At 42.2% G+C, this 26,285-nt stretch overlaps 1 protein-coding gene across 4 annotated transcripts in view; it reads left to right on the forward strand.

Annotated features, from left to right (window-relative positions):
* Positions 1-26,285, forward strand: part of SYN3 (synapsin III) — a 472,322-nt gene that overhangs the window by 77,687 nt on the left and 368,350 nt on the right. For all 4 annotated transcript variants that reach the window (XR_011483033.1, XM_070453985.1, XM_070453984.1 and 1 more), the window contains exon 4: positions 15,423-15,514. Coding sequence is in view for 3 of the 4 variants with exons in the window: in XM_070453985.1 (XP_070310086.1) it covers positions 15,423-15,514 (92 nt within the window). In the remaining variant the exon portion in view is untranslated. The remainder of the gene's footprint in view (positions 1-15,422; positions 15,515-26,285) is intronic.

Below are 26,285 nucleotides of genomic sequence, written 5' to 3' on the forward strand. Positions count from 1 at the left end.
GGGTTGCAAAGAGTAAGGCACAACTTAGTGACTGAACAACAACAACGATAAAAGGACCTACGTAATGGGCTACTGTCAGAATTAACACACGCAAAGCCGTTAGAACAGCGCCTGGCACATAGTAAATGCTTAACCATTATACATTGTAATCCTAATATAAATATAATTAGTGATATTAGATTATAAATATGCTATATTATAATTATTATGTTGCTGCCAGAACTACCAAGGTTACACATACAATTTTCAGTCCTATTGCTACTAGCCATACTTAGTACCATCACTCATTTTGTCTCTTCCTCTCCAAAGACTAACACCACTGCTTCTCCTACTTTTATTCTATTGCTGCTGCTTCTACCATTGTTCCCACTGGGATAACTGTTCCCTCCTCTGCTACTGGGCATTGCTGCCATCAAGTGAAAACAATGTCAACTAGATCTTGAGAGTCAAAGAAGGTGTGAAGGAGCAGAAAATGATAGGAGCCACTGATGGGCCACAATGAATATGTTCACTCTGGTGCTCTCATACCCTCTTTGAATTTCTCTTGCTCCAGGTTTAGGGGAGGTTAGTAATAAAGTCCCAGGCCTGTGGGGCCGTTATTGATGAAGTTGTACAGTGGTTCTACATTTGTGTTGTGTTTTTCCTGAGCCTGCAGGGTCAGAAATGGCCCATTACAGCTCTTGGTGGCCCTGGATGTGTAGTTACCCTCATGACTCAGGAATGTCGTTGGTTCAGCAGCTCATAAGGGCTGCCTGCCCCCGGAATGTGGACAGAGAAGCCTCCTCGCCTTTGCTTCCCTGCATGGGAGTGCATAGACTGCAGGGGGCTCCTGTCCCCTGACTCTCACCCTGGCAGTCTCCATTTTGGGATTAGATTCACTGACTCTGGGCTCTATCTGGGTCACACTGTCTTGGAACTGCTATGGCCCCTTGGGAAGGAAAGGAACATCTGAGAAAGGAGAACTAGGCCTTTAAAAATGTAAGTCTCTATTGAGGAAAAGGAATTGGGAAAACAGCCCTTTTGCAAGGAGGAAAATGGCCTTGGGTTCCCCTTTCCCAAGCCCAGCCTTAATTTGGAGATATTTCACAGTGGCCTTTTGAAGGGGTGACCAGTTCATACCAAGCTGCCTTAAATGCTTGGAGCAAAAGCCTGTGGGGACTTGCAAATCAACTCCGGGAAGAGAAATTAGCTGTGTCTTGTCTCAGAACTCCCAAAACCGGCTCCAAAGTAAACACATAAGCTGTGCCGGCAGGGAAAGCATGGCCCCTTTTTCTTCTTCATTTTAGAAACTCCATGTGTGCATTATTTTAAATAGGCGCCAGCACACGAGGCCCTTTTAACAAGATTGAAAACAGATGGGGCCTTAGGCTGTTCGGTAGCTCTCAGAAACTGACATGGGAAGTGCTAAGCTATCTTTTGTCCAGGCGACGTTCATTTTCTTCTTGAAGCACAAGCCTGGCCAGGCCTCTCATTCACAGGGAGCAGGAGTCTGCTTCCTGCATCAGGTGTGTCAGCAGGGGAAGGAAATATCTCCTTTCACTGCATTTACCCGTGTTTGCATTTACTTAACCCTCTGGCAGCCTGGGAGAAGAGAGACTTGTGCTAGCCTTGAGACCCCATGCTTCTGGAGCTGGAAGCATTGGGTTTTAACTTATTATACATGGGATTATTACTCTCCACAACCCATGGCTTTCCAGAGGCTCCCAGTCTCACTGTAAGTGATGGCCAGCCTTCGCATGGCTATATGCCCTTCATGGTTAGACTTCCCTGGCCTTCTTCCTGCTCGTGTCTTTCTTGCTTACTCTGATCCAGTCACACTGGCCTTCTCACACTGTTCCTTAAAATCAAACAGCAGGAAACAAGTGTTGATGAGGATGTGGAGAGATTGGAACCCTTGTACATTGCTGGTAGGAATGTAAAATGGTATAGCTGCTATAAAATACAGTATGGTGGTTCCTCAAGAAGTCAGACAGAATCATCACATGACCCAGCAATTCCACTCCTGGGTATATAGCCTAAAGAATTGAAAGCAGGGACTCAGACATGTTTGTTAACCCATGGTCAGTAGCAGCATTATTCACCGTATACAAAAGGTAGATGTAAAACCCAAGTGTTCATTGACAAATGGGTAAACAAATGTGGTATATCCATACAATGGAATATGATTCAACCTTTAAAAGGAAGGAAATTCTGACATATGCTACAACATGGACAAACTTTAAGTCAAATAAGTCAGACGTAAAAGGACAAATATTGTATGATCCCACTTATATCAGATACCTAGAATAGTCAAATTCATAAAGAGAGAAAGTACAGTAGTGGTTACCAGCAGTTATGGAGAATGAGTTACTGTTTCTTGGACTCAAGGGTTTTGTTGGGGATGATGAAAAAGTTCTGTGGTTGGATGGTGGTGATGGTTGCACGACAGTGTGAATGTATTTCATGCCACTGATTTATACACTTAAAAAACAGTTAAAATGGTAAATTCTACATTGCAGTTATTTTACCACAAAGAAACAAACTTGAAAAAACTCGGGCAAGCACACCCTGCCTTGAGCTTTTGCTTTTCTGTTCTCTTTGCCTGAAACCCTCTTTCCCGAGGCATCTGCATGGCCTGTTCAAACTCTTGGCACCAGTGTCGCCTTCTCAGAGGTACTGACTGCCCTCTCTGGTGGACGCTTCATGCACACGTCTCAGTCACTCTGAGTCATGTCTCTTGCTTCATTTCTCTTCACAGCATTTAGCACCCAGAGGCTGACACTGTGGTCTTTCTGAGGTGTCCAGTGCTCAGGCTGTAGGGGGCAGCGGGGATTCCATGTCTGGGGTTTAAACCTGGCCATGTCTTCTGCGGCCCACACGGAGGGAGCAGAGCCTTCATCCTGGTGCAGGGCTTTACCCTGGTCCCTGGATGTGTGGACTGGATCAAGGGAAGGAAGGTGAGAGAAAAGACTCCTGGGAAACAGGAGATGAGGCCCAAGCTGTGGGCAGCAGCGGGTAGAAAAGGAAGGTTGAAGGCTTTTTTCATTTCTACAGCACTGAAATGGTGCTGGATGTGTAAAATGAAAACCAAATAAAGGAAAGTGTGTTAAGGTAGGAAAGAACATTTTAATTTCTCAGAGCTTTGATGGATGAGATGTTCTTGTCATCACATTACAAGTTTCCGTTTGGGGAAAAAATCTACAGAAATAAATTATATCAGCCCTACTTAAGCTCCCTCAGTATCTCTGCTGGCCATACTCGACAGGGTCATGCCTGCTCCATCTCTAGGCTCATCAGCCCACCCCAGGCAGCTCTTCCCAGAGCTTCAGCCTCACCACCTCACCGTCAGGGTCACACCCACCTGTGATACAACTGCCGCACATGGACTCTGCTTCTGCACCTTGATCTCCAGGTCCCTGAACCCATCCATCAACCATCTGGAAAAGTTTGGGGAGACGTTCACACGTGCTTTGTTTAATCCTGTAAACACACATTTCTGAGCATTCAGCAGAATGGTACTTACACCTGTGGAACCCAGCGCAACAATGAAGAAAAGTAGATGTCGGGGACATGATTCATTGTTCTTTTCTACGTAGCTAAGCTATGATCTTAAAATCTCTGAACATTTGCCCCATCTGTCACAGGCAGCAAAAGTTTGCTGCAGGTGGCAAAATTCATTCCTAGGTCTCTCAACCTTATAAAAGCTCTGGAAATGGGGAAAGATGAGGCTCTGGCTGTCCCACCATTCTCTCCCCCTGAAAGCTTCTTCCTCCCCCTCCCCTCCTTCTCCCCTTCTTCCTTCCCCCTTTCTCCCCTCACCTCCTCAATCCTCCTCCGCATCCTTCCTTTTCCCACTCCTCCCCCATCTCCTACCCTCCTCTTCCTCCCCCTCCTCCCTCTCTCCTTCAGCGAACACTTTCTATCCTTCGGACGTATCAAAAGCTCTCCCTACCCTTCAGGTTTTCCCTGGCAGAGGGAAAATGACAGTGGATATTTTACTTTGATTCTCAGATGCTGTTGTTTAAGTCTCTATTCTTGGCACAGTAGTTGCTCAGAAAAAGAAATAGTTGTTAAGTTAATGAATTAATGGATGACTTGAGTTCAGGTAGCTTTGTGATCTTGGCCAAGTCATTTTCTCTCTCAGTTTCACATCCACTAAAGAGAATGCTAATACCTACTCTCCTATCAAGAGGTCATTATAATGATCAAATTAAAGAACATAAATGTGATATCTAACATTGATTATTCGTTTTTCACTTAGGCACCTTGCTAAGGACTCTTAAGTGGATATTAATTCCATTTAATGGAATCCATTAATTCCACTAAATGGAATTAATCCATCTAATGCTCACAGCTGCCCTCGGAAGGTACCATTCTTAACCTCATTTATAGATGAGGGACTAAGGCTTAGAAAGGCTAACTTGTCTAACGTTGCACAACAAGTAAGGGGTAAAACTCTGATTCAAACTCATGGGGTGCAATTCTAAAAACCTTCACATGCCAAACACTTTGTAAACTGCAAGTCACTGCTACTGATTTTTTAAAAAATAATATGGTGAACTCCAACTAACTTTGGATATTTTATTACTTGAACATTTAGGAATGTAGGTTTTGTCATTTTATTTTTCTCTATTTTATGTGCATTTTGACATGTTTTTATCTCTCTATTACCTGCCTTCTACACACATACACACACACACACACACAGGGATATTAAGATTTTTTGATGAGCAGAGGTGCCTTTGCATCTGCCTGCATAGCTGGGTGTTTGGCACGGGAGGTGGGCAGTACTGCCAGGCAGCTCTCACTGACCCAGTGGCCCAGACCTTTCCTGAGATGTCCGGTACTGCTTCTGCACAATATTTCCTCCTCTGGAAAGGTCCACTGAATGAGTCTTCAGACATTCAAAGCCTCTTTTGTCTGCAAGGTGAGTCTGTACTGGTGGAAAAGAGCTCAGCCCTGAGATGCCAGCCAAGGAAGTCACTGAGCCCTCCAGGCCTCAGAGCTGAAAACACGGCCTATGCGGGAAACCGACAGGAAGCAGTTCTTGCTGAGAGCAGGCTTCGGGCCGCCTGCCAAGTACTTGCTATCAGCAGGGCAGTTAGAAGGAGCAGAGCGGTGAAAGGGGGACCTGTGGGCTTCCCCAGCAGATGCTGCACACTGACGTGGGAAAGACACGGGAAGGTGTAAGAATTAGAGCTCTGCCAGTTAAGACTCGAGCTGCCCCAGATAAGCCGCTCGGTCCAGTGTGAAGGGTGTCAGGATGTAACTTTGAACAAAGTCACCCTGCTTCCCTGGGCCTCACCTTTGACATCTGCAAAATGGGCATCTATTCATTTGGTAATATTCACAGAGCACCTGTGTTGTTTCCCCAGACACTGGTTTAGGTGCTGGGCTAGAGCTCTGAGCAAAACAGACAAAATCCCTGGCCCCTGGAGCTTCTGTTATAGTGAAAGAAGTGGACGATTAAATATTCAATTGGGATGGATGTAAATATTTATTTCAGAGGGTGGTGAGTGCTGTGGGGGAAGATTAAGCTAGGAAGTAGCTTGCAGCACAGCAGGTGCTTTGTAGGAAGGTGCCACTAGGGGCGCCAGGGAGCAGACGTGTGCTGCCCGCTCTCAGAAGCAAGGTTTAGAGGCTGAGGGATTGGAGGTTGGAGCATGCTTCCTGTGCTTGATAATGGAAAAGAGGCCAGCATCGCATGGCGATGACAGAGTGATTTGAAACCAGGGCAGACAGAGGATGGTGGAAGGAGGTGTCAAAGAACCTAAATCCTGTAGGAGCTCACAGCCTGCGTAAAGCTTGGGTGTTCTGTGTTTAATGTTTTATTATTGTTGCTGCTGTTGTTTATGCTTTTAACGAGTCTCTATAAGACTGTGAAAGAACTTAAGAAGTGAAGAAGAGACTCACCTGGTAATCCAGTGGTTAAGACTCCATGCTGCCTATGCAGGGGGCCCGAGTTCAATCCCCAGTCAGGGAACTAGATCCCTCATGCCACAACTAAGAGATCCTCCATACCACAGTGAAGATCCCAAATGCTGCAACTGAGACCCAGTGCAGCCAAGTAAATTTAAAAAAAAAAAAATGAAGAAGATCACAGTGCATGCAGAATGCTGATTTATTTTAAAAGGAATTTGTTAATAACACAGTTTCCTTCCCAAGAGTAAACATAACAATCTGTTAGGGATTACGGTGGAATTTTGATGAAAACTTGCTAGAGGACTCAAGAAGGCCCTAATCCTACCTTGACAATCACTACCACCACCCGTTTTGCAGGTTCCTAAAAGTAGACAAAAACACAAGGAGGAAGAGCAAAGAAGTTTTAGGGGGCCTAGGCCAAGCACCCCTGTGCAGGGTCTCCTGAATCAGCTCCAGACCAAAGCAGTGCAGCATCTTACCTGTCTTTAAAGCCAAATGTCCCATTTATGAGCATCACTAACTGTGCTAAGTCGCTTCAGTCGTGTTGGACTCTTTGTGACCCCATGGACTGTAGCCTGCTAGGCTCCTCTGTCCATAGGATTCTCCAGACAAGAATACTAGAGTGGGTTGTCATGCCCTCCTACAGGGGATCTTCCCAACCCAAGGATCAAACCTGCACTCTTAGTTCTTCTGCATTGGCAGGTGGGTTCTTGACCACTAGCGCCGCCTGGGAAGCCCTCCTTACTAAATACATATTACTAAATAATTTTGAGGTACCACAAACACAGCTCTGCGAAGAGAGAGCAGGACATCTGGGCTTCTTTGGAATCAGAGTTCAGTGCTGCAAACTCATGGGAGAGAGAGTGGCTGAGAGCAAAATAGGTGCTGAGGGTGGCTTCTCTGAGGAGCTACAAGGCAGGAAAGAGGAAGTTAATGTGAGGCCCACCCACTTCAGCAGGCTGTCAGCTGGAGAGAAGCATTATGTGGACTCCGGAATCACACGTGATTGCCTGGCTTTTTGACCCAGCAGTGACCTTGCCCAGTGTTTAAGGCAGCGTTATGATGTCCTGAGCACTAGATTAACAGTTCCTTCTTAGGAGGTAAGAAAGGGTAGAAAAAAGGGCAGAGGATGAGAAGTTGTCCTAGCATTAGGGAAGGTCCTGGAGGCTGCCCGCCTTCTGCCATCAGCTCAGTATCTATGTGTCTCTCTTGTCTCTCTCTTTTACCCTCCTGCAAATTACAAAGGGTGTCTAAGGCCTTGGAAAGGGGCAGACTGTAAGAGTTTAAGGGTACAGTCTGGACCAGATAGGTCTTCACTAACTAACAGGAATTTCCAGTATCTTATCAGCCTCCTTTGGATTCCAGAACAATCTGTCTGCCAGCATCTTGTCTTTCTCAGGAGCTCTGGACAACAGCTCTTTGTGTCAAAATCCTCCCTCCTTCAGTCAGGCTTCACGGTCAAGGCTGATAGCTGCTACCTCCACATTCCCACACATTTTCGGTTTCTTGTGTACATTCCAGTCACTCATCCAATTCCAAGTCCCAATTTCAGTTTCTTTCCCATTGATCTGTTGGCCTAATAGCATCCTTCAACTTATTATAATAATGATGATTGCAATCACCATTTTGTACTCTGTCATCAACATCATTGCAAATGCAATTATCGGTAACTAAACATGAATACCCCATGCTTTCAGTGAGATTATCTGCTTAGCATCACATACTTTCTAGGTTCCAGTGAGAACCCATGAAAGACTCTTCGGAAAACTGAATGCATTCCATCTTGTTTGTGTGTGTTGTGTGTACTCATGAGTGTGTGTGCATGTGTTTTCTTAGAGCTGGACATGTGTTTAATTATAAACAGGTGCTTGTATTCCCTTGTGATTGAGGATGCTATAGAAGAGGTCTTGTTAAAGGATATGATTCCAACCATAACTAGCACTGATAATAGAGCCTGGAACTTAGAAAGTGCTATGTAAATACTTGTGGTTAAATATTTATCACTCTTGTAACACAGCCTTTCGTGTTTCCCAGTGGTCTCCCAAAGATGACTATACCCTAATCCCTGGAATCTGTGAAAATGATACTTAGAAGGGAAATGACGATGTGATTACAATTATGGACTGTAAGATAAGAAGAGTATCTCTGATTATCCAAGCGGGCCAGTTTGACCACAGAAGCCCTTAAAAACAGAACTTTCTCTGGCTAGGGAGGAAGATGTGACAAAAGGGAAGTCAGAAAACTTTGGAGAATAAGAGACTTGACATGCCATGACAGGTTTGAAGATGGGGCGTACAATGTGACAAGGAGTGCAGACCGCCTTAAGGAGCTGGGACAGTCTCCCAGCTAAGATCAGCAAGGAAGTAGAACCTCAGTCCTATAGCTTCAGAGAGTTCAATTCAGCAAACTTGGAAGCAGATTCTTCCCAAAACCTCCCAGAAAGAGCCCAGATGGCTGATAACCTTGATTTTGGCTTTGTGAAACCTAGAACAGAAACCAGCTGAGCTAACATGGACTTCTGATGTATATAGAGCAGTGAGATAATACATTTGTGTTGTCTGCAACTGTTACATGTGTGATCATTTGTTGTGGCAGCAATAGAATACTACTAGAGTACCATTTCTTCACGGGGAATTCAAAATCCTCAGAATTGGCCTCCCACCCATTTTTCTAGCTCTGTCCTATTGTGTTCCTCCACATACTCCACACTCCAACAACGGAAGACATCTCACTGCTTCATTGACCCGAGAGCCCTGTGTTCTCAGCTGTGCTTTTGTTCATGAAAACTTAGATTGGGCCTTTCCCCTCCTTTCTACCTGGAACCACCCTCCTCCTAGCTATAGTCTAGTGGATCTGGCAGTGGGGCAGTTTCAGAAGGTGAGTTATTTAGCATGTGTAGGTATTGTAGTCATCCATTCATCTAAAAAGTATAAAAATAATGCTTCATTACACAAGTATGTTTTCAATACCTCCTGTGTACCAGGAGCTGGATATAAGGTGGTAAACAGATTTCTAATAAAAGTATGATTGCTTGGTATTTCTTTGCCATAAGGTATGCTGTGGTAATAGTATTTTCCTTCTATCATCATTGGGAGACACTGGTTAAGAAAGAAAGAGAGGTGAAAATGAAACAGACCATGGACATAATTGACTCAGTTGATGATAACTCATTTTGAAGATGAAGAGGATTAAAGTGGAGAGAGAAAGAGGGCTTTGCCTAAGGCCATACAGTTGGTCAGTGTTGAATCTGAAGTTTAGATCCCTTAACCCCAGACTTCACACCAGTTTCTTTTCCACTATTCTTTGATTCCTCCATGTAAACGCTTAATAAAAGTCATAAACAGAAAAACTCAGATAGTCTAGCATTTTCAGGTATCATTGAGATCAGTGTTGAAAACCTCCCACACCTGGTTTTAACAAGTTTAACAAAATACAAAGAACTTACATATGCTGCTGTGAAAACCTACCTGTCTTCAATGGTGTCCATGACCCAACAATTTCACTCCTAGGAATATACCCAAAAGAAATGAGAGTATATGTCCACCAAAAGAGATGTGCAAGAATGCGCATAACAGCTTTTTTCTTAATAGCCAATGACTAGAAATAGTCCAGGTGTCCATAATCAGCAGAACAGATGAATGTATTATTGTACAGGAGGGCATGGCAACCCTCTCGAGTTTTCTTGCCTGGAGAACCCCATGGACAGAGGAGCCTGGCAGGGTACAGCCCATAGGGTCCCAAAGAGTCAGACACAACTGAAGAGACTTAGCTCACACACCCGTGCAGGGGCTGAAGCACTACACAGAAATAAAATGATCTCTTCTAAGCTCAACAGTGTGAATGAATCACACAGATGTAATGATGAGTGAAAAAAGGCAAATACCAAAGAGTATATAACTCTGAGATTCATATGAAGTTCAAGAACATACAAAACTAAGCTACAGAAATAGAAGATATCAAAGTGGTAGTATCATGGTGTGAAAGTTGATGTCAGTTATACTGAAGTTGACAGAGTGTTCAGGGTGGCTGGAATTGTTACCAATTTTCATCTTGATATTGATTGCTCATGCTAAGTTGCTTTAGTCGTGTCCAACTCTTTGCAACTCTGTGGACTGTAGCCCGCCAGGCTCCTCTGTCCATGGGCTTCTCCAGGCAAGAATAATGCAGTGGGTTGACTTTTCCTTCTCCAGGGGATCTTCCCAACTCAGGGATCAAACCCACGTCTCTCATGTCTCCTGCATTGGCAGGCAGGTTCTTTACCACTAGCACCATCTGGGAAGTTGATATTGATTATGCAAGCACAGATCAACTAAGATCCATCAATCTGTAAAATTAAAATTTGTGAAATTTAATTTAGCTATCCCTGTTTTTTTGAGGCATTCTTCTAAGGTTTACAATAGCTTTAATTTATCAAGATCTATGAGTTTGAGAAACTCTGGGAGTTGGCAATGGACAGGGAGGCCTAACGTGTTACAGTCCATGGAGTTGCAAAGAGTTGGACACGACTGAGTGACTGAACTGAACTGATCTTTAAATAATGTTATACCTCTTTATATGCAGTGTAAGGACCTTTTAACAGTACATTTCCATTTCCATCTATGTGTTATTGTTACACATTCTACTTCTGCGTGTGTGATGAACTCCCATAATTCATACTATTGGCTTGCAGGCAATTATTCACCTTGAGAAGCAGAGAACTACACTGACACAAAAGGAATAGACTTCCTTCCAAGTCTGAGAGTATTTACAGATGCACTTTTTATGGAAAAATGTAGAGTGAAAGTGAGGTGCCTATAGGCATGGCAGACTGTAACAACTTGACCCTAATTCAAATTAAGAAGTCTTTGAAGAAAAAAGTCATCAGAGCAAGGCTCAGTAGTCGTGACTCATGGGCTTAGTTGCTTCGTATCATGTGGGATCTTTCCAGATCAGAGTTGAGCCTGTGTCTCCTGCATTGACAGGTGGATTCTTCACCCCTGAGTCACCAGGGAAGCCCAGCTGTCATTCTTTGCCTCTCTTAATATAAAGTATATTTTCCCCCTCTGATTGCTTTGAAGGTTTTCTTTTCATCGCTGGTTTGTTAGTAAGCTGATTATTATGTACCCTGGTATGATTTTCTTTATGTTTCTTCTGCTTGGGAGTCATTGAATTTCTCAGGCCTATAGGTTTATAGTTTTCATCAAATTTGAAAAACTGAGCCTGAAGGGAGCTTCTGCAAAGTTGAGAAAGCTCTAGGTAAACTAGGACAAATTGGTCATCCTAGATCCAGAGCACCCTGTGATCCAGGGCTCATTTAGCCCCACTACTAAATTTTTGAGAACTCTACTCTTATTACAAAGTCTTTACACTTTACCTGGTGAGAACATGAACTATCCCCAGCCCTGTGTGTGTTCTGGAGTGTTGAGTCTACTGTTTTCTGATAGTTCTGTCACTGGCCCTGAGAAGTTTCCTTTCATGCATGCTCTTATCTGTATGCAGCCAAAGCCTTGCAGATCTGCCTGGAGGCCTTTTCCTGTGCAGTTGTAGCTTTCCTTTACTCTGCCCTGCAAGTTCTAGCCACTTCTGCTGCTGCTGCTGCTAAGTCACATCAGTCGTGTCCGACTCTGTGCAGCCCCATAGACGGCTGCCCACCAGGCTCCCCTGTCCCTGGGATTCTCCAGGCAAGAATGCTGGAGTGGGCTGCCATTTCCTCCTCCAATGCATGAAAGTGAAAAGTGAAAGTGAAGTCGCTCAGTCGTGTCCAACTCCTTGTGACCCCACGGACTGCAGCCCACCAGGCTCCTCCGTCCATGGGATTTTGCAGGCAAGAGTCCTGGAGTGGGCTGCCACTGCCTTCTCCAGCCTCCCTGAATTCTAACATTTGACTCTTCAGCTTAGTGAGACTACTGGGCACTGATTGCATTCTCGCATGCCTGAAAACTGCCTCCAGGCAGTCAGCTAGGGCAGTCACAGAGGTAATTTCATGTGTTTCCTTTCTGCAAGGTCATAGGCCTGCAATGCCTGTTGTTCAGTGTCTGAAAACTATTAATGTATTTTGTCTGGCTTTCCAAGTTTAAGATGAGAGTGTAAATACAGTCCCTATTACTCCATTGTGGACTTAATTAAGCAGAAATCTTTACTCTTTATATTGTATGCCTTAATATTTTAAAAATTGTCTATGTTATAAATATTTGAAAAGGTTGCTCTTTTTCTGTTTTTTTTTAATGCATTTCAATTTACTCTTGCTAAGACAGTTAAATATTTGAATATAATAATGATAGCTGTTTACAGAGATCTTCCTCCTGTGTAACATGTCTCAGCTCTGTGCTGTCTCATATACACTATCTTGAATCTTTACTAACAGTTTTAAAGCTAGATACCACTGATATTATTGCCTCCATTTTAGAGATGTCAAAACTGAGATTCTAAGCAGTCAGTAACTTGACCAAAATCATCAGGTATTGAGCAGTTACTTTTAAATGTAGTTTCTTTGAATATTTATTTATCTATACCACCATGCCTAGTATATAGTAAAGAGACATCAGATTAAAAATAATTGGGACCAAAATGTTTTTGAGGTCAGAAGGTTAACTTATGCAGAAAAGGCAGAAACATGACTCTCATAGTAGTGCTTTATTTTGTGTATGTGTGCATATATGCTTGTAAGTATGTGTTTGCTGAAGTGGATAAAGGAGCCTTACCTAAACCAATTGACATTCTTTGAACCCTGACACCTTTGCATGCAATACTAAAATTGGATCCAATTTCCAAAATTATTTTATTACTTTCGTAGGATTATTGTAACAAATTGCTACAACTTGGTGGCTTAAAATAAAAGAAATTATCCTCTCAGAGGCCAGAAATTGGAATCAAGGTGTCAGCAGATCTGTACTTCCTCTGAAGACTGTCCTTCCTTGCTTCTTCCACCTTCTAGTAACTTGTTCCTTGGTTTTGGGTCAGTGTTAACTCCAGTCTCTGCCTCCATCTTCATACAGCCTTCTTTCCTGGGTCCTTCTCCCTCCCCTTCTCTTCTTTTATAAATACATCTTATTATATTTAGGGTTCACACTCATCCAGGATCCAAGAGCCTTAATTATATCTGCAAAGACTCTGTTTCCATACACAGTCACATTCACAGGTATCAAGGGTTGGGACTTGGACATATCTTTTAGGGGAATCAATTTAACCCACTACAGTCTATGAGAGCTCTCCAGGCCCTGGTATTTAGGATTCTACCAGCGGGGTCATCCTGCTGTCTTGAAGGAGAGATGGTTGGCTACGTCTATGTTCATTTCCATGGGTGTTGAAGTTTTTAGAAAGAGAAATATAGGAAAGTGCTCTTTCTTTGCTACTCCAGCTCTCTGTGCTTGATCAAGCAGAGGCTTGCTGCCCTGTAACCCAGAAATCTACCTTCTATGATTACTCATAAACTATGACTAGGAGACAGCTGCAGACACTCAGATCTGAACCAGATGAACTTCTGACTTGTATATCGAAGCCCGAGGGTGTCTTCTATCCAGGTATTTCTCTTTCCATTTGAGCAGCAAGATAGCCCCTGGGTCTTTGCCATCTAGTTGGAGATTTTACCATCCAAGATTCTGACTCACCCCTTTCCTTCATATATCTTGTGCCCAGCAATTCTGTGTTGTAACTTCTTTTTCTCCACACAAGGAACAACTTTTCTTGCTAATTCTTCTTTGTAATCTTACCAATGAAATGTCTTGAACATGATGGGCTGAATTTTTAAGGCATTAGATTTAATAACTGGGTCATTACCACTGTTTACCAACCTGGCCTCATTAACAGAGCTCTTTGCTTTTCACCTTTCCACAGCATAATGAGGTTGTTAATTAAAACAAGAGACACAAGCACTCTGGGTCTGCTTTAATGCCATCTGGGAAGATAGCTAGGTCTTTGGTCATAATTTCTGGTAAATGATTCTAAGGGAATACATTTAAATCACCATGAAATGATATTTCCCTTCAATGTAAGCTTGTTTTTCTCTTTGAGTGGTGTATTTTTAGGTCCCTAAAATTCCCAGTTGCAGTCCACCTAATGCCTTATTTAGCTAAACAGTGGGGACAGTGGGGTGCTGCAGTTAAAAGACAGGCTGGAGCCAGACTGCCTGGGGTTAAATCCTGGCTCTGCTGCCTACTGTGTGACAGTGTGCAAGTTATTTGATCTCTCTCTGCCTTGGTTTTTCATGTAGACAAGTGTGAGGATTAAATGAATTCATACGTATAAAATGCTTAGGACAGTACCTGGCACATAGTGAGTGTTGCATGTATGTGAGCAGTTATTTTTATTCATTAAATCCAAAGAAATAGCTCTTGGTTTCTGTATAAGTCAGTCTAGTATTATGCATTTTCTCGAGTGGGGTTACAGGTTGAATTATGTCTCCTAAAATTCATGTGTTAAAGTCCTAAGGCCCAGTGCCTCAGAATGTGACCTTATTTGGACACAGGTATGTGGAGATAGGATCTTTACAGAGATAACCAAGTTAAAGTGAAGTCAGTAGGGTGGGTCCTAATCCAGTATGACTGGTAGAATGGATACAGAGATTTGCACAGAGGAAAAACATACTGATAAGAGACAGAGAAGGTGGCCATCTACAAGCCAATGTGGAAAAACTTGCAACAGACTCTTCTTGCACAGCCCTCAAAAAGAACCAGTGCTGCCCACACCTTGATTTTGGACTTCTAGCCTCCACAGCTGTGAGAAAGCAGTTTTCTGTGTTTAAGCCACCTAGTGGGGGTACTTTTTTATGGCAAACCTAGGGAATGGTTATAACATCAAGTCACTACCCCCAGGGAGCATATAATCTGGTAGGAGGGATGTATTCCATAGGAAAAGGCTTCCTAGGTAGCGCTAGTGGTAAAGAACCCACCTGCCAATGCAGGAGACATAAGAAACGCAGGTTCAATCCCTGGGTTGGAAAGATCCCTTGGAGGAGGGCATTGCAACCCACTCCAGTATTCTTACTTGAAGAATCCTGTGGACAGAGGAGCCTGACAGGCTACAGTCCATGGAGTTGCACAGAGTCAGACATGACTGAAGCTACTTAGCATACATACATTCCATAGGAATAGCAACAGAAATTTTTTAAGCTTGTGCAACCAAATAAGCCAACAAAAAGATGAACTTAGAAGGATACAGAAATGTCTAATAAAACACAAATGCGGCACTGTAGTTGGCACATAAACATGAAGAATACTCCTTAGTGGGGACCCAAATTAAGAATACTGCTTATATCTCGTCTCTGCCCCTCTCTTGGTAACTATGGAGCTCCTCTACACCACTATCTCCTATCTCTCTCTCCCCCTGCCTGTCTGCTCCCCTCGAGTTAGAGTACCTTCTTCCACCTTCAAGGAGGTAGAAATTAGTAGTGATGTAACCCTGGACATGTCACCATGCCTCTCTGTGTCTCAGCGTCTTCATCTTTCACATGAGATTTAAATGTATGTTTGGCACATAGAAATGTTATGAGTCATTGGCATCCCTAGTACCTTGTGAATCCTTATTGTTTTGCTTTCTCTTTTTAGGCCGAATTCTCAGAGTTGAATCTAGCCGCCTATGTTACTGGGGGCTGTATGGTGGACATGCAAGTCATGAGAAATGGAACCAAGGTTGTGAGGTAAGGAAGACCAAGTGCAGAAAACCTTCACTTCAGAGGTGTGTATGAAGTACCTTCCAGAGCCAGCTCCTCTGTTTGTTGCCTGCAACCTAACTCTTGTACTGCACATGCTTTCATGTATAGAATGTATGCTTCCAAAGACCTGAGATGTTAATGCACATTAATGACTAATAGCACAAAATAATATGGGGAAGCAGCTGAGTACCCTGGAATGATCCCTGGGCTTGAAGAAGGAAGATTTGGGTTTTATTTCTGACTTTGTGGCTCTGTTCAGTAATATTTAGTCTCTCTTGCCCTGATTCTCATCTGCCACATGATGATGGTGAATATGAAAGTAGAAAGCAAGTATGTGAGAACACCCTATTGTTAATAATTATAAAGTACTGTACAAATGTAAGACATTTTTTTAAAGAGGCTGCATCCTGCTTCCAGCAGTAGGGAAGAATAAATATTCAGAGACTCCCTTCCCAGGACATCACACCTAAAAGTACTAGATACAATATTCCCACCCACCCACCCAAATCTGTTTGTAATATATGCTGAACTAGACGGAACATGAGGGAATTCTTCAGAAGCCCAGGAATGTCAAGAAAGTGTAAATCTTGAGGAGCAATAAATTCAGTTCAGTTCAGTTCGGTTGCTCAGTCATGTCCGACTCTTTGAGACCCCATGAGTCGCAGCACGCCAGGCCTCCCTGTCCATCACCAACTCCCAGAGTTTACTCAAACTCATGCCCATCGAGTCAGTGATGCCATCCAGCCATCTCATCCTCTGTCGTCCCCTTCTTCTCCTGCCCCCAATCCCTCCCAGCATCAGGGTCTTTTCCAATGAGTCAACTCTTCGTATGAGTTGGCCAAAGTACTGGAGTTTCAGCTTCAGCATCAGTCCCTCCAATGAACACCCAGGACTGATCTCCTTCAGGATGGACTGGTTGGATCTCCTTGCAGTCCAAGGGACTCTCAAGAGTCTTCTCCAACACCACACTTCAAAAGCATCAATTTTTTGGCGCTCAGCTTTCTTCACAGTCCAACTCTCACATCCATACATGACCACTGGAAAAACCATAGCCTTGACCAGAAGAGCATATTAAAACATTTCTATCTAGTTAAGTACCCAGAGAATGATACAGACAAGGTCTTGTGAGAATTTAGATGGAGAAGAAATAGGATTCATATTTGGGAAAGTAGAGACAACAGGAATAAATTTGAGAAAAAGGTGATATTTGTTCTAATACTTGTTAGATGGTAGAATATGGGCATTCTATGTGTGTGTTTTTTTTCTATGTGTTTTAAGAATAGGAAACAGTTCTTGTACAAACCAACAGTCTTTGTACAAATAAAAAAAAAGGGAGTATGTTTAGGAAATTATGGTAATTCAACTAATTCAGCCATCATTTACTGAGCACATGCTGTGTGCCGAGGAAGACATTCCATGGCTTCCTATTTCCAATAATGGTAGACCAATTCTAGATTATCTGAAAACAGCTTCAAAGCTGGTTGTAAATAATGATGCCTTCAAAGCCATCAAGGAGATGACATGGTAGTAAGAACTTGCCAGGAAGAGAATGATGGGGAAGTGGAAATCCAGAGAGAGAAACGAGTGCAAAAGCTTCATTTTCCCTGTGAGTATTGCTAAGTTCAACAAACTTGAAAATTGGTTTTGATGGTCTAGCAGAGGCAAGGGAGAAAGAAATCAATACCCAGGGTTACTTAGGATGTAATGGTAGGGCCTCCCCAAAATAAGCTGAGACCTCAAAGAACTACATCTCAAGGTAAATGTGAACCATAGGTATATGAATCCTCACAAGTCACTGCAGCTTGAACTGCACTTTGATTGACCTTCCAGGGAACCTGGAGCATTAATCTTAATTTATGGTAATCCCAGACATGCAAGAAGTAAAAGCAAATCCTTTGTAGTGGAAGGCACTTTCATCCTAGACATCAAATAATTATTCAGATAATTTTTTGTATAATGGCTGCTGCTGCTAAGTCACTTCAGTCGTGTCCAACTCTGTGTGACCCCATAGACGGCAGCCCATCAGGCTCCCCCATCCCTGGGATTCTCCAGGCAAGAACACTGGAGTGGGTTGCCATTTCCTTCTCCAATGCATGAAAGTGAAAAAGTGAAAGTAAAGTTGCTTAGTCGTGTCCAATTCTTAGCAACCCCATGGACTGCAGCCTACCAAGCTCCTCCATTCATGGGATTTTCCAGGCAAGAGTACTGGATGGGGTGCCATTGCCTTCTCCATGTATAATGGCTAGCACATAGTAAAAAATAATAAGGCACAGACACCATGAATGAGAAGAAACAGAAAATATAGACAGCAGAAAGATACCCTCAAAGACACTATATATTGGAATGATCAGACCCACATTCTTAAAAGAAAAAAATCCTACATATTAAGTTGAAAAAAGTCAGATTGGAAAATGTCTGCAAGGAATAGGAAACTATAAAAAAATGACAGAGCAAGTTTTATTAAAATCAAAAAGAATTTCTAGAAAGGAAAACTACAATAACCAACATTACTAGAAGTGTTGTGTTTAATGACATATTAAACAGCATTGAAAAGGTGTTAATGAAGTGAAAGTATTTATGAAATAAGGCAAAATAAAGATATTCATGAAGACCTCACTGAGGGAAATTGTAAAGTATGTACTTCAAGTAAAAAGAAAATGACATATAACATAAAGCAGCAAGAAGACGTGAAGAGCAAAGAAGGTGGAACTGTTAATAAATGTTATCTTCAAAAAACAGTAGTAATAATAATATCTTGTGGATTTGAAAAATATATGAAGGATTAAAATATACCACAGTAAGTAGATTCTGGGGTTAAATAGAATTAAGATATTTTGAGGCCTTTGTATTATCAGAGAGGAAAGTCAATATATTGATTATTAATAGACTTCAAAAAGTTAAAAATGAAAATTAAAGAATTAAAGAATAATTAAAGGTAATATCTATGGTAATTACTAAAAATAGAAGTGGAATGTAGTACTTAAAGGTGATAAGAGAAAAATAGAAATAATAAGAGAAGACAAAAGGAGAAAAGCCAATGCAGAACAGGTATTATAAATAACACAACTAGTGTGATAAATTTAAATCAATATATATCAACAGGCTGATAATCTGAATGGTGTGTACAGCAATACTGGTTATTAAAATATTGAAATTGTTCTATAGAAATTGGTAATAGTCCCTCACCTGAGCCCACTGAATGTCTTCAGCCATCCTTACCCATAGATGGGCAGGGACACTGGACTACTTTTTTTTTCCCTCAGCTCACAGCACTTCTGTCCCCCATCTCATACCGTTGTTTCTCCCATGGTCAGAGGACACCCAAACTTTGTAGGGGAGATTCACCCTTGGAAGCAGTAGTGGATTCAAGTTGTTGTTCAGTCACTAATTCATGTCTGACTCTTTGTGATCCCGTGGACTGCAGCTCACCAGACTTCCCTGTACTTGATTATCTCCCAGAGTTTGCTCAGATTCATGCCTGTTTAGTTGGTGATGCTATCTAACCATCTTATCTTCTGCTGTCCCCTTCTCCTTTTGCTTTCAATTTTTCCCAGTGTCAAGGACTTTTCCAATAAGTCAGTTCTTCGTGTCAGGTAGCCAAAGTATTAGAGCTTCAGCTTCAGCATCAGTCCTTCTAGTGAATGTTCAGGGTTGATTTCCTTTAGGATTGACTGGTTTGATCTACTTGCTGTCCAAGGGACTCTCAAGGGTCTTCTACAGTGCCACAATTTAAAAACATCAATTCTTGGGTGCTCAGCCTTACTTATGGTTCAACTCTCACATCTGTGCATGACTACTGGAAAAACCATAGCTTTGATTATATGAATCTTTGTCTGCAAAGTGATGTCTTTGCTTTTTAATATGCTGTCTGAGTTTGTCATAGCTTTCCTTCCAAGGAGCAAATAGCTTTTAATTTTGTGGCTTTAGTAACCATCTGCAGTGATTTTGGAGCCCAAGAAAATAAAATGTGTCACTGTTTCCACTTTTTCCCCATCTATTTGTCGTGAAGTGATGGGACTGGATGCCATGATCTTAGATTTTTGAATGTTGAGTTTTAAGCCAACTTTTTCACTCCTTTTTTACCCTCATCAGGGGCCTTACCAGGGCTTCCCTGGTGGCTCAGATGGCAAAGCGTCTGCCTGCAACGCAGAAGACCCGGGTTCAATCCCTGGGTCAGGAAGATCCCCTGGAGAAGTAAATGGCAACCCACTCCAGTACTCTAGCCTGGAAAATCCTATGGACAATGGAGCCTGGTAGGCTCCAGTCCATGAGGTTGCAGAGTCAGACACGATTGAGCGACTTCACTCACTCACTTCACTCTCATCAAGAACCTCTTTAGTTCCTCTTCACTTTCTGCTATTAGAGTGCTATCATCTGCATATCTGAGATTCTTGCTATTTCTCCTGGAAACCTTAATTCTAGCTTGTGATTCATCCAGCCTGGGGTTTCACATGATATACTCTGTATATGAGTTAAATAAGCAGGGTAACAATAAACAGGCTTGTTTCACTCCTTTCCCAATTTTGAACCAGTCCATTGTTCCATGTCCAGTTCTAGCTGTTGCTTCTTGACCTGTATACAGGTTTCTCAGGAGACAGGTAAGGTGGTCTGGTATTCCCAGCTCTTTAAGAATTTTCCACAGCATGTTGTGATCCACATAGTCAGAGGCTTTAGTGTCGTCAATGAAGCAGAAGTAGATGTTTCTCTGAATTCCCTTGCTTTCTCCCCTGCCTAGAATCAGAATATCACACTGGTTAGGCGGGAGAGCCTGGGACCCAAGCCAAGTCAGTGAGAATTCATGTGAGACCTTTGCTGGAATTTTTGGGTGAGAGACATATTTGTTCTGCTGGGGCTGCTGAGCCAGTGGAATGGTCTCCAGGAGCTGCTGGTGGCCATGGCTGTTTGTCCTGGAGGGAAGGATCTGCTAAGAATGAAGCAAAAGCAAAGGGAAACACAGCAAAGATAGAGAATAAGAGTCAATGACCTGATGATGTTATTCAAGGCCCTGACTCCAGGCTCATCTCCAAACTAGAGCCAAAAAGATAAATAAAAAATCCTTTTTGATGAAGCCAGCTTGAATTGCACATACAGAATTCATGAATTTTTATCTACTTAACCAACACTTTATAGCATTTCCTATGTGCTAGGCATTGTCCCAAGCACTTAACATGTATTGACTCATTTCATCCTTTCAACAGCCCTATAAAGTGTGTACTATTACCATCCACATTTTCCAGATGAGAAGACTGAAGTTGGGTTATGGAATCAAGGTCTCCAGCCAGTAAGGGGCAAAACTGGGATTCAGGCCTAGGTACTTGGTCCCATAGTGTTTGTGTCAACACCTACTGGACTGCCTCTTTAACAAGGGGAAGACTGTTTCATAGTCAGACCTGCTTAAAGAGGCAGTAAGAGCTTCCCAGTAGTGCTAGTGGTAAAGAACCTGCCTGCAGGAGACATAAGAAACCCGAGTTTGATCCCTGGGTTGGGAAAATCCTGTGGAGGAGGGCATGGCAGCCCATTGCCTGGGGAATCTCACGGACAGAGGAGCCTGGCAGGCTGTAGCCCACAGGGTTGCAAAAGTTGGACACAACTGAAACAGCATGGCTTGCATGCACACAGAGAGGCATTAAAGTGGTATACATTATGAGTAGTACACAAAAATACCATTAGACAAATATTGAGATCCAAGAATCTGAGTTTTTGACAGTGGGAACTTAGAAAAAGAAGAAGATACTCATTAGTAAAATGAAAACAAAACTGATGAAAGAAGTGAAAGTGTTAGTCACTCAGTCATGTCTGATTCTTTGTGATCCCATGTACTGTAGCCCTCCATGTTCTTCTGTCCATGGAATTCTCCAGGCAAGAATACTGGAGTGAGTAACTGTTCCCTTCTCTAGGGTATCTTCCCAACCCAGGGATTGAACCAGGGTCTCCTGCAGTGCAGGCATTTTTTTTTTTTTAACCATCTGAGCCAGCATAGAAGCCCCTATAAAACTGATAAAGGTAAGTATTAGGTCAGATTAAGGATGCTTCCCTGGTGGCTCAGATGGTAAGGAATCTGCCTGAAATTTGGGAGACCTGGGTTCAATCCCTGGCTTGGGAAAATCCCCTGGAGAAGGGAACGGCTGCCCACTCCAGTATTCTTGCCTGGAGAATTCCATGGACTGTATAGTCCAGGGGGTTGCAAAGAGTCAGTTGTTATCAACTTAAGATAGACTGTTGTAACTCTAAATGTTTTAGGTAAGCCTCATGGTACCCATAAAGCAAAATCCTGTAAGAGATACACAAAACAGAAAAACAAAGAATTCAAAGCAAACTACTACTGAAAAGTGGGCTTCCCAGGTATTGCTAGTAGTAAAGAACCTGCTTGCCAGTGCAGGTAGATATAAGCGACCCAGGGTTCGATCCCTGGGTTGGGGAGATCCCCTGGAGGAAGGCATGGAAACCCACTCCAGTACTCTTACCTGGAGAATCCCAGGGACAGAGGAGCCTGGGGAGCTACAGTCCACAGGGTCACCAAGAGTTGAACACGACTGAAGCAACTTAGCATGCATGAAAGAAAAGTATCAAATCATGAAGGAAACCAGCAAGGGAGGAATAAAGGAACAAATAAACTGCATACCAGCCAAGAAACAATTAGGAAAATGGCACGGATTTCCCTGGCAGTCCGGTGCTTAAGACTCCCTGCTCCCAATGCAAGGGGTGAAGGTTTAATCTCTGCTCGGGGTACTAAGATCCCACATGCCATAGAGGATGGCCTAAGAAAATGAAACAATAAATAAACAAAATGGCAATAGTACTTTAAATAATTACTTTAAATGTAAATAGATTAAAATTTTCAATGAAAAGACATAGGATGACTGAATGAATTAAAAGAAAAAAGATGCTGCTTAAAAGAGACTCACTTTAGCTATAAAGACATACTTAGATTTAAAGTGAAGGGATGGAAAAAGATATTCCATGCAAATAGGAATCAAAACAGAGCAGGGGTAGCTATGCTGATTTCAGACAAAATAGACTTTAAGTTAAAAACTGTAATAAGAGACAAAAGTGACATTATATGATGAAAAGGCAATCTATTCAAGAGGATCCAACAATTGTAAATATATATGTGCCCGACATTAGAGCACATAAAAATATAAAGCAGATATTGACAAATATGAAGGGAAAGTAGATAGCAATACCATAATAATAGAGAACTTATTCAGACAACAAATCAGTAAGAACATTAGGCTTGAACTGTATGTTAGACCAAATGGACCCAACAGACATACACAGAACATTCCATCCAAGAGCAGCAGAATATACATTCTCAAGTGCATATGGTCTCCAGAATAAATTACATGTTAGGCACAAAACAAGTCTTAACAAATTTAAGAAGATTGAAGTCATATCAGATATCTGTTCAGACCACAGTTACATGAAACCAGAAATAAATCACAGGAAGAAAACTAATCTAAAACTTTCCACACAGCAAAGGAAACATCAACAAAATAAAAGGCAAGTCATTTTTCTAAGGGGTTAATATCCAAAATGTATAAAGAACTCATAACAACTTAATAGCAAAACCACATAACCTAATTTCAAAAATGGGTAAAGGATCTGAACAAACATTTTTTTCCAAATGAGATATATAAATGGCCACTGGTCTATGAAAAGCTGCTCCACATCACTAATCATCAGGGAAATGTGTATCAAAACCACAATGAGATACCACCTCACACCTGTTAGGATGACTGATATCAAAAGTCAAAAGGTAAGTGTGGGTGAGGGTGTGGGAAAGAGACAATCCTTGTGGATTATTGGTGGGAGTGTAAATTAGTACAGCTATTATGGAAAACAGTGTGGAGTTTCCTTGAAAAATTAAAAATAAAGCTGTTGTATCTCACTCTGGGTCATATCCAAAGGAAACAAAATCACTATGTTGAAAAGATATCTCTACTCCTATATTTATTGCAACATTATTCATAGTATCCAAGGTGTGGAGACAATCTACATGTCCATCAGTGGATTAATGGGATTAAAAAATTATATGTATGTGTATATAAATGTTATCCTGCCTTAAAAAAGAATGAAGTCCTGCCATTTGCAATACCATGGATAGACCTAGAGGACATTATGCTAAGTGAATTAAGTCAGAGACAGATAAATATTGCATGATCTCATTTATATGTGGAATCTAAAAGATTTGCAATTATAATAACAAAGAATAGAATGATGGTGACTAGTGTCTGGTTAGTGGGAGGAATGGGGAAATGTTTGTCAAGGGGTTTACACTTTCAGTTGTAAGATGAATAAGTTCTGGAGACCTAATATGCACTATACTGACTATAGTATATGTATAGTATACTTGAAATCTACTGACTATATCTTAAGTGTTTTTTTAGCATACCAAAAAGGGTTAAGTATTTGAAGTGATAGATATGTTAATTAACTTGATCATGGTTTTCATTTCATAATGTATGCATATATCAAACCATGTTGCCCATCTTAAGTACATGACAAAATACTCTGTACACCTTAAATATATACACGTTTTAGAAGAAAGGGGTAGCACTTGGATTTGAATCCAGGTCTCTGATTTTATGCCAAGTGAGTTCCCAAATGTCTTTAAATCCATAAATTTTGTCCACTCCATAGCACCAGTCCTGTTGAGCCCACCCCAGGCTGCCTTGAGTGGACTCTGGGTCTGTGCAGGAAACAGCAGGAAGTAGAGATCTCTCCTGTGTGCTGAGTATGGCTTAGGCTCATCTAGGGTACAGGATGTTTGTTGCTCTCCTTTAGAAATCTGTTGCTCAGATATGAGATTCCACCTCTCTCTGCCTTTTCATCTATAAAAGTTGATTGTATTATTTTACATAGTTTCAAAAGAATTAAATGAGATGTTATATGTGAAAGTTTGTTCATTCATTCATCCAACAGGTGTTTATTAAGGGCCTATTCTATGTTCCAGGCTCCATTTCAGATATTAAGAATTGTATCAGATGGGCCCTAGGCAGAAAACAGAATACACCCCCAAATAACTTAAATAAAGAGATTTTAATGAAGCAATCACTTATAGAAGAATATTGGGACTCAGGGAACATGGGGCATCCAATAACAACAGCAAGAAGCCGTTATCATCGCTGGGGATGAAGGACAAGGAGAGGAAGTAGAATTAATAGACTCAGTCTGGAAGGTTTCATCTATACTTAGGCAGGAGAGCTGTGTAACTGAAGCAGCAGTTGTCGAGGAACTTAACTACCTCCAAGATCTTGGCACTGAAGCAGGGTGGGCACTAGAAAGAAGCACCACTGCCCTCCAGTCTCCTGCTTGGGCCTCATTTTGGCCCAGTGAGCAGAAGAGCCCAATAGAACTGTCCACAGACAGAGTTCAGTCTCCTGGGGCTCAGAGCAGGGCAGTGAAGAATGGGGTGGGGGCAGGCAGGCGCCAGAAGAGAATAAGTCTCTTAGGAATCTCCGGTAAACAAAACAGCCCACGTCTCTGCTCAAGGCCAGGTTCTACTAGTGCTTTGTAAATGGCAAAGTATTACACATGACTTGGCTAAATCATGGGTAATTGTAGTAATTAAATGCATAGCACCCCTTACTCTGGTTTCTGTCAAACACCCAAACTAAGAGTGGATTGCCAGCCAGCTTGAGATGCTCAAGAGCAACTCAGACAGCCCAGGTTCTCAGTAAAGTTGCGTAATTGTATTTAGAGAGCAGAGCAGGGGCCATTCCAGGGCATGTTAAGATTCATGCTTTGTGGATGGTTGTGGCCATTCTGGGCCCAGATTCAAGCCTGGCTTCACAATGGAGCAATAAAAAAAGGGCCACCGTGTCCATACAGCCAGATGGGATTCAAAATACAGGATAGGAGAAACCAAGAATGAAAAACACCCAAGGAGGCAGACGTTAATGAGGCCCCAGCCTAATTACGCAAGCCTGGCTCTCAGTGTCCAGCATTAGGCAACACTAAATTACAGGCACCCGTTCAAACCACGGCGGCTGATAATGTGTCTCTGCTCATTAGAAGGTCAGACCTCAGGAGGGTTGAAGAGAGGGAGCCAGCAAGCATAAGTAACACAAGAACTTGAGGAGAGGCACTGAAGACTCTTCAGAAACTACCCCCAGTACCCGCTCTAGGTTTAGTGTTTCCAGGGAGAATGTTTGGGGCAAGATGGAAATATGTGGGCCTGGCCCAGAGGAGAAGTTATTTTACAGAATCTTAGAGGTCCTGAGTTAGAAGAGTCCCTGAGAGTTTTCTGTGTGTCCTCATTTTACAGACGGGCAAGTTGTGCCCCAGGGGTCAGGGAGGAGGATGTCTTGTCCAAATCATCCTTTTGTGTCAGGATCAGCTCTCCATCCCGAACCTTTGTCCTGAGAATTCTCAGACATCTCATCAAAGAATATTATAAAATTGTGTTTATTTCACACATAATTGCTCAAAGTCTTCTGAGCTTCCTGAACTTGGAGTTTCAAATTCCGGATATTCATTCATGCAACAAATATTTATTGAGCAAATTTAGAGTGCCAGGTACCCTCCAGCAAATTACAAAGAGCTCAGTTTCTGCTCTTCCTTCTTGGTGCCTGTGTCTGTTTGGAAAAGTGTTTCGTTTAATTCTCTTAAGTGGCTACACACTCACTGAGCTTTCCTGCTTTCCTTTCTTTCACTCATTAAAGATGTGCGAGGCACAGAGGATACAGTAGTGGACAAAACAGACAATAGTTTTTGTGGAGCTGAGATTTAAGCTACATAAATGGACAACAAATTA

The sequence above is a fragment of the Odocoileus virginianus genome, chromosome 23 (genome assembly GCF_023699985.2).
Source record: "Odocoileus virginianus isolate 20LAN1187 ecotype Illinois chromosome 23, Ovbor_1.2, whole genome shotgun sequence".
Classification (NCBI taxonomy): domain Eukaryota; kingdom Metazoa; phylum Chordata; class Mammalia; order Artiodactyla; family Cervidae; genus Odocoileus; species Odocoileus virginianus.